The 12,895-nt window shown below is 43.4% G+C and overlaps 1 protein-coding gene across 12 annotated transcripts in view; it reads left to right on the top strand.

Moving 5' to 3' along the window:
* KCNMA1 (potassium calcium-activated channel subfamily M alpha 1) overlaps positions 1 to 12,895 on the top strand; it is a 772,527-nt gene that overhangs the window by 637,892 nt on the left and 121,740 nt on the right. Inside the window, exon 19 of one of the 12 annotated variants that reach the window (XM_044942304.2) lies at positions 26 to 2,249. The exons of the other annotated variants lie outside the window; for them this stretch is intronic. Within the exon in view, the coding sequence (XP_044798239.1) occupies positions 26 to 33 (8 nt within the window). The 3' untranslated portion in view covers positions 34 to 2,249. Of the gene's footprint in view, positions 1 to 25; positions 2,250 to 12,895 lie in introns of those variants that run through there. 12 annotated transcript variants of the gene reach the window in all.

Raw genomic sequence — 12,895 nt, 5'->3', positions numbered from 1 at the left:
AATTATGTTTGCATTTTTATTTCAGGACAGTGACCAGTTGTCACCGTGCTCGCCCTGACAGCTCCTACCACCAGGCAGCGGACCCTGCCTCTTACCTCCATGGTGGAGGGCAGATGTGGCCAGTTGGCTCGCCATCTCCCCCCTCCTCCCCTATCGCAGGCGACAGATGCCAGGGCCAGCCCGCCTTTCACTTGAGCTTTCTTGTCAAGGCTGTGCCTTGAGCCCAAATCCTGACCTTTACTGTATGAAATAAAGTCCTGATGAACAAGCAGAGGTTTGAATTAGAGCAGGCTTGGAGCAAATGTCAAGTCCATCTCTGCCTCCCTCCTCCACCTGCACCAGGAGCCTGGATTAGACCCAGGCTGGAGTTTGCAGTGCCTTAGGCTTTTATGGGTCTGGGGAGACATAACTTATTAACAAAGAGTTATTAAATTTTTATCAATTTTACAACACAATGTAAATGCCTCCTATGAATCTACATTGTATTCATTATCATTTAAAACGTTAATTAAGTCAAAGTTGCATTTAATTTCTCTCTAAATGGGCCTCTGGGAAGAGGCTTTTAGAAACATCTGTGGGAGCGTGTGGCTCGTGGAGACAGGGAATCCCCCAGCCCGCATTCAGGACAGCCCCCTGAGTTGATTGCTATCGCGTGTCTGTGGCTAATTTGTTGTGATGCGATGAGGCATTGTCTTGAATTAGCATCAGACCGAGGATGGTGTAAAGCCACTGGAGAGAGGCTTGCAGGGCGGCGGCCCAGGCTACGCTGCATCCTCCCTGCAAATCCCATCCAGACGGAAATGAGCAGTTGATCTGAGCGCTCTGGTCTCAATCAGGCTTTGGGACCTTCTCTTCTCATATGGTGCCCATCATGTCAGTTGGATGCTTCTCTGATCTGAGATGGACGCTTGTCATCTGGCCCAACAGATTTAGGAGATTTGCCAGCATGCTTATAGGAAAGTTCTCAGCGTTTGGGATCTCTTTGATTCGCGTTTAAGCCTACAAGCAATGAAGCGCAGAACGGCATAATGGGAACTGTTTTCAGAATAGAGTGGATGTAGAGAGTACACACAGGTCATCCTCATTGGTGAGGAGGGAAGAGTGGCTACTAAGATTTGCTGGAAAATCACTTTCCCCTTTTGAAGCAAGGTTGACACCTCTTCTCTTAGTGTATATATCTTGCATCATCTAGGACCCAAGGCTTGTTTATGTAGCAGTGCTGGGAATTGGCCAGTTGCTAAACTTGGATTCACATTAAGACTAGCCTTAGTATAATATCTGCTCTTACTATATATTTCAGTCATGTCTGTTTGTGACCTGTGACCTGTAGCCCGCCAGGCTCCTTTGTCCATGGGATTCTCCAGACAAGAATACTGGAGTGGGTTGTCATGCCCGCCTCCGGGAATCTTCCCAACCCAGGAATCGAACCCACAGTTCTTATGTCACCTGCATTGGCAGGCAGGTTCTTTACCACTGAGCTACCAGGGAGGCCCTTACTATATGCAAGGGACTCTGCTAACACTGTAAGGGGGTGTGTGTATACATGTGTGTTTGTTGTTGTTAAATTGAACACCCATGTAGCATTTTCTGCATTGCAGGTGCTATTCTGTGCCCTTTACAAATATTATTTAATCTTTACCATGAGGTAGTAATCTTTATTTTCAGTTGAAGCAATTGTAAATGACACATCTGTGCATTGACAGATAAGGCAACTGAGGCACAGAGAGGTTAAGAGATTGCCAGGACTCACACAGTGAGTCAGTGGTGGGGCTAGATTTGAGGTCAGGCTGGATGGTTAGATCTGCAGCCTTTAGCAGATTGACTTACTGAAGAAGATGGATAGGTTGGTCTGTCTCCAAGGAAGGGGAAGAAAGACGAGGGTTCCAGTCCTGAGAGCTGGAGATAGTGTGGAGATTGTTGTGAGAGAGGGAGGGCAGTGTAGGGGCCTGGAGGCCACCTCCTGTTGGTCAGCTGAGGAAAGGTTCCACAGGACGGAGCAGTTCAGATGTGCTTCGGGGAATGGGAGGCAGAGAGTGTCCTGCCTCATAGCATGAGAGAGGGTGTGGCAGCAGAGGATGGGGGGCTGATGCCTCCCAACAGCTGGCCACCCCGTTTGGCTGGAGCTTGAGACCTGTGCCTGGGAGTGCCAGCAGAAGAGCCTTGAAGGGTGAGTTGTTGTTCAGTTGCTCAGTCGTGTCTGACTCTTTGTGACTCGATGGACTGCAGCACACCGGGCTTCCCTGTTCATCACTATCTCCCAGAGTCTGCTCAGACTGATGTCCATTGAGTCGATGCTGCCATCCGGCCATCTCATCCTCTGTCACCCCCTTCTCCTCCTGCCTTCAATCTTTCCCAGCATCAGGGTCTTTTCCAGTGAGTCAGCTCCTCGCATCAGATGGCCAAAGTATTGAAGCTTCAGCATCAGTCCTTCCAATGAATATTCAGTGTTGATTTTCTCTAGGATTGACTGGTTTGATCTCCTTGCTGTCCAAGGGACTCTGAAGAGTCTTCTTCAGCACCACAGATCAAAAGCATCAATTCTTCAGTGCTTAGCCTTCTTTATGGTCCAACTCTCACATCTGTCCATGACTACTGGAAAAATCACAGGTTGAGTAGGGCCCTCTTATTAGCATAAAAAGCATTCTAGGTATTTGCTAGGGGAATGGGCCATAGAGGCTTTGTCTTGGGAAGACCTCCATGGCAGGCATGGAAGGAAGGACTGGACCTGAGGAGGTCCTGAGTAACCCCTCTGTGAGAATGAAGAAGACCAGCGAGTTGGGGCTATGCCAGGAGGAGGAGGGAGCAAGCTCCCCTCAGAAGCCCAAAGAAGGAAGACTCCATCTAACAGCCTCTAGGACTCGCAGCTGAAGAACATTATCCAGATACAATTCCAAGAAATTAAATCCTTTTAAAAGAAACTTGAATTAATGGCACTGAAGTGGCTGAATTCCATTAGTTAAATTTCTTGAGCTTAATTCTCCCCAGGTGACCCAGCAGTCACTGTGATTCCAACTGGGGCTCTGTGAAGTTGTCTTCTAGGGAATTTCCTGAAGTCATGGCTGGGAAAGAAGAAGAGGGCAGCAGAGGATGAGATGGTTAGATAGGATCACTGACTCAATGGATATGAGTTTGAGCAAACTCCAGGAGATAGTGAAGGACAGGGAAGCCTGGCATACTGCAGTCCATGGGGTTGCAAAGAGACACCACTTAGTGACTGGATGACAATAACAACAATATGGCTGGGACTAGAGACCTACTCGGAGAAGGCAATGGCACCCCACTCCAGTACTTTTGCCTAGAAAACCCCATGGATGGAGGAGCCTGGTGGGCTGCAGTCCATGGGATCGCTGAGGGTCGGACATGACTGAGGACTTCACTTTCACTTTTCACTTTCATGCATTGGAGAAAGAAATGGCAGCCCACTCCAGTGTTCTTGCCTGGAGAATCCCAGGGATGGCGGAGCATGGTGGGCTACCATCTATGGGGTCGCAAAGAGTCGGACACAACTGAAGTGACTTAGCAGCAGAGACCTACTGGGCTGCCTCCACTGCCCTTTGTCTTGGGGATCCACTCCATCAATTTTCTTTTTTGAATCAGTATTTCTTTTTCCTCCCTGACCAGCCTCCCATTTTCCAGCAATCTTGAGTGTGTTGGTGAGGATAGAGCCAGGCATCTCTGAATCAGTGGCATGAATGGCCTTGACCTAGGCTGAGCAGCAGAAACAAAACCAAGGAGGGCCACCATCGGGGCATGTGACCAGCCTAAGGGTCGTGACTCAAGCTGCCTGCTGTGGCTTCAGTTAGAGCTCCTGGGAATTCTTTTTTAAAATCCCTGTGTGTGGCAAGGCAACTTTCTCCTCCCATCTTTCTCAGAAACACAGAACATCTTCCATCTATGGAGGGAAGAAAAATAATCAAGTGCTTCACATCCCATTCACTGAGAATCCACTGTCATTTCCAACCACTTATCCAACTCCAGTGGAAATACAAAACACATTTCCTGTGAAGTATGGCCACACAAAATCCGAGGAAGTCATGTGGCATTTCTAAGTACCATGGTGCAATTTTATTTTCTTTTTCATTTCTCAGTGCACATGAATTTGATCTGAGTTCACTGTGTCTGTATGTGAGCATACAGGACTGGAGGATTTATGCACACCTTCAACCCCAAAAGGTGGTTGAAACAGCACAGAAAAGCACACGAATCCTGAGCTCTCAAGCAGTGATAGAGCATGCATGCTGAAAATGCCATGTTCTCAGAGGTCTACTCCTAAACCAACACTTTTCTTTTTTGGGCCATGCTACATGACTGATGGGATCTTAGTTCCCTGACCAGGGATCTTGAGCCTGCACCCCCTGCAGTGGGAGTGCAAAGTCTTAACCACTGGCTGCTCCCTCATACCTAGATTTACCTTGAATTACCTAGATAATCAAGGAATCATCCATCCTCACATTTACTTACCAAAATTTTGCTTCTCCAGCCAAACATTTTTTCAAAGAGAATCTGAATGGACAGAAACAAGTTCAGCGTTGTCAGATCCACACAGTTAAAATTTCAGATAGCATCAAAAAGACTTTTTGATAAATAGTGCCTCGTTTGCAGACAGCTTCAAGACAACCCCCTAGATTTTTGTTCTGAGGAGGCATTCTTCTGATGTCTAGCTCAGATGAGCTGGGGGAAAAGGGTCTGGAGATTCCAAAGTGGCCTTCCTTCTCTGATCATTTCATCTGGTCATCCATAGGAGGAGCTACCCTCCCACCACCAAGGGAAATAGCAAAAGGAAAACTCTTCCTACCTCTTCTCATGAAACGGAAAGTCCTGGTTTTATCCCGTTCTGTAGAATAGGATGAGATACTATACACCAAATACTCCTAAAGCTAAAGAGAAAACCCTGTGCACGAAGTGGAAGCTTTTGAAGCAGGTCTGCGTCAGGGACGATCAGCTACACTGGAAGACTTTGAAGTGAAGTGAGAAAGACTGCTCCTCGGAGCTGGAGCCACATAAGATGGTACCTACAGGGGCGCTCTGTAGACCACCAAGCAAGGGCTGTCTTCTGGGAGTGGAGCCGACTGCTTGCCTGAATGTGATCTCCATTCGAGCCCTTGCCAGCTTTCCGGGCTGGAGCCAGTTGGATTGCCACTCAGTCAAGAAAAGACCTGGGGGACTGCCTGCCTTCCCTCCAGGGCCAGAAATATACTACACTCACATTCTTGGCTGAGCTTTGTGTTTTGGCAAGAATACCTGAATAGGAGATGGCCTGAAGGGTTCCAGTTCAGTAAATATTTGATGAATGAATGAATGAAGGATTCTCAGCCATCGGCTAAAGGAATAGAAGGTCTGCCAGAAGCCAGATGGCCCCAGATCTGTGAAGTTTCCTAAAACTTTCTAAGCCGCTTACAATATAGTATGTTCCTCTGTACAGATATAGGTATACAGATGTAATGCATGTGTGTGTACAAGAAGATTCAGAGGGAATAATACAGCAAGAAAAAAGAAAAACTAGGACATAACTGAAGGATCTTGAAAAATCATCAGCTAGGAGTTACAATCCGTATTCTTTGTGAAAGTTCAATACTGGGAAAGAAGATCTAGAAACATACCAAAAAAAAAAAAAAAAAAAATCACAGTAGACAAAAACCACCAGTGTTTCAAATGAGGAAAGACAGGGATACCCCCATACAAAGTATGCTCATGTATGTAGTGTGTTTATCCCAGGAAATCAAGGACTTGTGGTATTTGCATTCAGTTTTACTAATTTTGATGAACTTGGTCACTTTCATGTGAGTCAGGGTGACACAAACATAATAATGCATCAAGTGGGGTCATGTGAGAAATGGGTCCATTTGTAGAGAGCTGTGACTATTTGTAGATGACCCGGTCAACCTGCCGAAATGTGGAGACACATCTAAGGCCGCTCATGGCTTCCATGCGGCTCAGATAATAAAGAATCTGCCTGTAACGCAGGTGACCAGAGTTCTATCCCTGGCTTTGGAAGATATCCTAGAGAAGGGAATGGCTACCCACTCCAGGATTCTTGCCTGGAGAATTCCATGGACAGAGGAGCCTGGCAGGCTGGGCTACAGTCCATAGAGTTGGAAAGAGTCGGACGTGACTGAGCGACTAACACTTTCGCTTCATGACTATTAAGATCATTGACACTGACTTGTGGGCAAATCAAGTCCTGCAGCACCAGAATGACAATTCCTCTCGCCTTAAGGTGTCCGAAGGCTTCATGTCTCATGGATATTTTCTATTGTATCATTTTTCTGTGTGTTCTGCTCAAGATAAGAAGTGGGCAGGGAGCTTTCTCCATTGCTCACAGAGCTCTCTCAGGATGTACCAAGCGTTCGCTTACCTTTGAGTGGTTTTGAATTGCTCTCTGCATTTTGTCAAGGTTGATCTGGTCATTTCTTCAGTGCAGATGAGTCAGTTTCCACATATGGCTTATAACATATCCAACTGAGAGAACTCATTCACAGCGATTCTTCAAAGCCCAAGCCCTCAACAGGTGTTCCTGAAAAAGGAGGTACAATGACCTGCAGAGGAAAGAGATGCACAGTGAAAATGACAGAATGAAACTTGCCATGAATGCAGACGGGGAGGAGGTAGAGATTCAGGTCATGTGGCCTGGAGGTCTAGGGATGTAGATGTGAAATATGCAAGGTGCTAGTTTCTGAGAGGGCCGCTCCTTCACGGATTTCTTCCATGAACACAAAGATGGGTCTCTGATAGGCTAACATCTCCTGTCTTTTCTCTACATTATAGTAGGGAACTCCCAAGCTATTCCCACTCACTGTGTAGTGAACTAAGTGATCTCCTTGGCAATTAAAGCTTGACATTCTTGGGAACCTTCAGGCAGGGAAAAAGAAGGGGTGAGATTTGTACATTTTCTGGGGACTTAGAGAACAGTCCTGATGCAGTCATGTTTTGATCTGTTCACCAAATGGATGTTTGGCAGATGCTGATTGCTATCATAAGAATAATGCCTTAGGCACCGACATTGTCTCATTTTATCTAGGCAGTCCCAGAGTCGACATCATCCCTTGCTCTCAGGGGCCTTTGCACCAGCTCTAGAACCTCTCTATTCCTTAGTCTCCTCTTCTGAAAAAAGGAGACAGTAATAGGGCCTCACGGACCAACTGTGACTCTGTTTCTCATCATTCCTTATCTTACTGAAGTTGCCTTATGACTTTTCCATCTCTAAAGTAGGCATAGAGATAGTGAATTCAGTGTATTTTTGGAAGAAGGTTGGAGAGCAAACGAGGGGAACAGAGGACTGGGAGAGAGAACGTTTCTTTCCTTTTGAATTCCATCAAAATTTCTTTTCTTGATGGTGATCTTGACCTCAGCTGATCTTTGAGGCCTGAGTGGTGTTGAGGTTTCATAACATCACCTCTTCCAAATTTCTTTACAAGCAGCTGGGCTCTTCTGCTTGTTGATTTCCCTGTTAGTAAGATTAGTGCAAGGATCAGGGTCAATGGTACCAAATACCCACACCCTGCCTTTGTCTCTTTCTTTGAGCAGACCTGATGTGGGGACAGTCTAGAGATGGCTTGAGTGAGTATTGATACACATTTTGAAATCCTAAGGGTTCTGTGTGATCCTGCTCTCTCCTCCATCCTACTGATGGCCAAGCCATCTAGTTTGATCTCCAGATTACATTTCAAGCCCTCTCTTCTCCTTAGTGGCATTGCTAACTTCAAGCCCTCATTTTTTCTCTCATCTCTTATACTACCGCTGCCTGCCACTTAATTAGTCTCTCTCGCCACTAAACCGCCACTGCATTTATTATGTTAAAGCACAGATTTCATCATGTTGTTACCCCATTTAAAGGAGAAAATAATAAACTTTTGATGGCTTCTCATTTTCAATAGGGCAACCTCCAGCCTTCAAAGCCCTTCACAGTTTGACGTCAACTTGTTTTTCTAGTTCCATTCTCCATGTATCTTTCATCTAACTTTTCTTTAAAAAATGTCTTGTTTTCGTTATAGACACATTTGTATAACTTTTCCCTGTGCCTGTGACTCCTCTGCTTTTCTAGCTGATAGAAACTTACTCATCCTTTAAAGCAGAGGCCAGCCAGTTGTGGCTCTTCTCCTTGTTTTAGTAAATAAAGTTTTATTGTAACACAGTCACAGCCATTCATTTGCATATTATCAATGTCTGCTTTCAAGTCAAAACCACAAAGCTGAGTAGTTGCAACAGAGAGCAAAAGTAAAATAGTTACTACCTGACCTTTACAGAAAAACACTCGCTGACTCCTGATTTAAGCACATAGTTCAAATATCGCCATCTCTGTGAAGACTTCTTCACTGCCCTACCCCCCTCAAATGGATGTGTCTTCTCTAATTCTGTTAACAGTTCCTATAAGCCTCATTTATTTATTTATTTTAAATTGGAGGATGATTGCTTTACAGTATTCTGTTGGTTTCTGCCATATAGCAATGTGAATCAGTCATAACTATATATGTATGTATGTGTATATATACACACACACATATATATTTATATACACACACACCCTCCCTCCTGAGTCTCCCTCTCGCCCACCCCATCCCATCCCTCTAGGTCATCACTGAGTGCCAGGCTGTGCTTCCTATGTTATGCAGTAACTTCCCATTAGCTATCTATTTTACACATATGTATCAATGTGTATATATATCAGTGCTACTTTCTTAGTTCATCCCACCCTCTCCTTCCCCTGCTGTGTTCAAGTCTGTTCTCTATTCTCCACTCCTTCATTGAAAATAGGCTCATTGGTACCATTTTTTGATTCCATATGTATATGCATTAGTAAACGATATTTGCTTTTCTCGTTCTGACGTACTTCACTCTGTGTAAAAGGTTGTATGTTCCTCCACCTCACTACAATGAACTCAAATGTGTTCCTTGTTATGGCTGCCTAATATTCCATTGTCTATATGTACCACAACTGCTGCATCCATTCATCTGTTGATGGACATCTAGTTTGCTATAAGCCTCATTTAGAGCGGTTTTCATACTGAGCTTTGTAGAAATAAACAATGTGCACACACAACTCTCCTTGGTCTTTGGATTCCCAGTGTATTACACACAGCAGCCAAGGCACACAGTAGGAATTCAACACAGATTTGCTGAATAACATATACACTGTGTTGGGATTATGTTTCCACAGTTTATTAGGCACGAATCTCAAGAGACAAGAGGAGATGAGCTTGGAGGTCTTGCTTCTTGTTTCCTCGTGCCGTCTTGACCAAAACATTTGTTTCTGAGCAGCTGCTTCCTTTGACTGCTAGAGTACTCTTGAAGAGCTGGGTGCAGAAATGACCACTGTTTCTTCTTTCTTCCGCTGCTTCTCTGGTAGGCTGAGTGTTTGGAGTCTGTGGTCGATCTGGGGATGCTGATACATTCCCTTCTGTATGTTATCAGGCCTTTGAGTCTTAGTGGTTGAGGTGCGAGTTGGGAATGCATGGCAGACCAATTGTTTCACTCCTCCTGGAGTAACCTCACAAAGCCCTTCAGATCTGCAGTACATTTCTAACTCAAACAAGCCTCTTTCATCAAACTCTGATCCCCCATTATTTGAATTTGTCCCAACTGGTTTGAAGGCAGGGCTTGTACCTTTAATCACTCAGACCCCAGTCAGCTGCGGGGACCTTCTCTCGCTGTGTTAATACACTGGATGACCCACTCAAGTCTCTACAGCCCTAGATTGCAGAGTCCCACACACCCTCCACATCTACCTGGAATTGCTTCTGGCAACCCTGTCTCTCCCCATGAGTGGGAACCAGCTGAAACGGGAGAGAAGATGCTCTCTGCTCATGCTCGAGACCCTCCTCCTCAAGTCCCCTGGGATAGGTAACTGGAGATGCCGTAGGCTTACAGGAGGCACTCTGACATTTGATTCTCTTTACACATGTCTTACCCAACTTAGGTGGAAGAATGGAATGTGGAGGGATTCCACAGTTCCCATCAGAAAAAAACAAAATTGAGTATGTGTGTGTGTGTGTTAAAGGGATGCTCCTTTGGTTGCTGGACCAGCTTCTTCTTCACTGTAGTTGTTAGAGATTAAATCTCAATACGTTTTTGAAATTAGAGCAGGCTTCCCATCAGCTGAATGGGCAGTGGCACTTACCCACTTCCCATTATGATCCAAGAACAGCCCTACCTTCTTCTTAAGCTATAGAATGTTATCAGCGTGGTCGTTTGGCTTGAGATCAAATCACGGCAACATAGGAACTGTCATTTTTCATTTTCTGGGGTCCTTTGATCCCATTTGGGGTTTTTTCGTTTCAAGTGAAAAATTCGATTCCTATTTGGATAGATCTATCCTGTAGAGTGCTTTTTAGTTTTTTTCTGTTAGAGATCAAATCAGAGTTGTAAGTAGTGTGGTCATTAGTTATCACCGCCAGATTTCGCAGCCTGCACTTTATTTCTGTTCTTACAAAATCACCAGCCTTCTCTGTTGCATACCGATCACTTGCCGTAAAGCCGCAATATGCCTTTCCCGGGTGCTTGGATGTTAATTTATTTCACAGTTTCCTTTGCTGATCTAATCAGAGTCACCTATCACATTCCTGTTTCTTCCTTTTATTGTGGTCCTTTGCTATCGCGTTTGTATGATCTTTTTCTGGAAAAAATGACAGGTACTGTTTCTCACTCTATCAGTGACTTATATGCTCTGTGACTCCTATGGTGCCATTTAAAAAATATAACCTTTTACAGATGCAATCTTAGTTGTTTATAACTCAGGTTTTGTTATATGAGAAAATTCCCTAAGTGACACATTGGTTTAAGTCCAGTTTTTAAAGATGGGAAAAATATTCTCTGCAAAAACATTTTCCTCTAAATTGTAAATGAAGGGAAAGCTCTCCATTAGTAAGATTATGATGCATTTTTCCTTGTTTCTTAGTACATTGAAATGTGTGAACACCATTTTTATATAAGTGATCAAGTTGTGGAGTTTAATAACATGTTGTTAGAGGAAAAAGAGCCATCCCTTTTGATTTATTTGGATATTTACTGGGTGACTTACAGTGCTTTACGTATTAGAATTGGTTTGTCAACAATTAACATTCTAGGTTTTTATATAACCCATACTTCAGGTAATAGAGGATTATTAAACTGCAACCAGTGTGTTAGAAATCTGCCGACTGGTAATAAAATTCTTATGTATAACAGCAGCTGAAAAATACTGCTGTATATTTATGCATAGATTGCAAGATAGATGATGGCCCCCACGCTGCAGAGGGCCTCGAAACGCCGGTCTACCAGCAGGTGGCGCTGCTCTTCTATAAATGAAACCTTCCTGGATCACTCTAGGTCCTACCCTCAGCCATCCACTCCCTGCTTTTTCTTTTACAGATTCTCTCTCCTTTATTTCTCTGCAATGAATTTCTAAAACTATGTTCATTTGTTTTTCTGTTGAGGAGACAGCCCTCAAATAAGGCAACGCCTTTAAATTGCAAAGATTTCCTTAAATCCAACTTGCTTGATTTAAGGCTCATTTGGAACAAGTCCTAGTTAAATAACTGTTGCTGTTCTTAAAAGGTAACTACACAATACCATATTTTCACCCCTAAGACTGGATTACCTCTGCCATCTGATCATTGTTATGCAGCAAGTCTCATTCTTAACTAATGTTTATTTATACAAATTAATTTCCTAGGCTTCATTCCATACCAGGATAATGAGGGTCATTTTTATAAAGGGGGCTTTTGTTCCAGATTAATGTGCTATATAAAAATGATTTTAACATAATGCTCTTTCATCAAGAATTACTTTGGAATCCAAGTTAACCAAAGAAGGTTGCTTTTCTCCTTGGGCCAGGACTAAATTTCTGACAAACAGGCTCAGAGGGTTTTTTGCTTTTGTTTTCTGATAAGATTATCCACACAAAGGCTGATCAGCTGGTCAACAGTGAGTGGGGAGAAACAAATGTACAGGCAAAATTTACTTTTGTTTTTTGTTTTTAATCCACCCACGGGTAATTTTTCAATCTTTTAAATTTGTTTAAAGACATAACTACATATTTTTACTATTTTTTTTTCTTTAATCTACAGTATTGCTTTTTTACAGGGTGTTTGCTATAAACATGGCTTATTTAGGAGACAGTGGATTTATTGAGATTATGTAACGGGGAAATTAAAATACATTCCAGGATGACTCATATATTGGGTTTATTTTCTTCATTGTCAAATGGAGAAATTTCAATGCAAATATTTTACTCTTTTTGTAATTTAAAACTTTGAAACAATTAATTTTGGGAATCCTATAGGAATTTTTCTCTGAGTTTTTTAAAAAACTTTTTCTAGGCATTCTAATCTAAAGGGGTGTAGGTTAAGGATCCAGATGACATCATGTACATTCTTATTTTATCCACTTATATGCTTTTGGCAGAGAAAATCCTGAAGTGTTATTGGTTAGGTGAAACCATGAAGTATAGGATTGGGGGCAACATTTCCTTGCAGTGAATCCACTTGAAAACACTGGCTTTGTTGAAAATGTTTTTCAAAGTATTGATTGCAATTGGTTTTGTAGCTTCAAGTTCTGTGTATATGGACTGGGATCAACATGTATAGTTGAAGACAGGAAATAACCACCCAGGGTCAAGGGTAGATTTACCTGGCTGGGCTTTGAGGAAGCAGCCTGTGGGTTTCACAAGACCCCTTTCCCAGGCATTAAATAACTTTATTTTCCTGTGAAATATTTTACTCTCTAGAGTAAAATCAAGGCCTCCAATAGACCTGGACGGTTGCCAGGGGTCTCTTCCTTATCAATTCCGTGCACATGTGTGTGCATCTTGTCTTGAACCTTTATAACTTCTAAGTGGCCAGAAAGAAAGTAGACTGAATTACGGGGATTTCTGGTAGACTTTTCCAAGATGCAAACCTCATACTGTCCTCTCTGGATCTGA

Source organism: Bubalus bubalis, chromosome 4 (assembly GCF_019923935.1).
Source record: "Bubalus bubalis isolate 160015118507 breed Murrah chromosome 4, NDDB_SH_1, whole genome shotgun sequence".
Lineage (NCBI taxonomy): Eukaryota > Metazoa > Chordata > Mammalia > Artiodactyla > Bovidae > Bubalus > Bubalus bubalis.
This window is presented reverse-complemented; position numbering and strand designations above follow the sequence as displayed.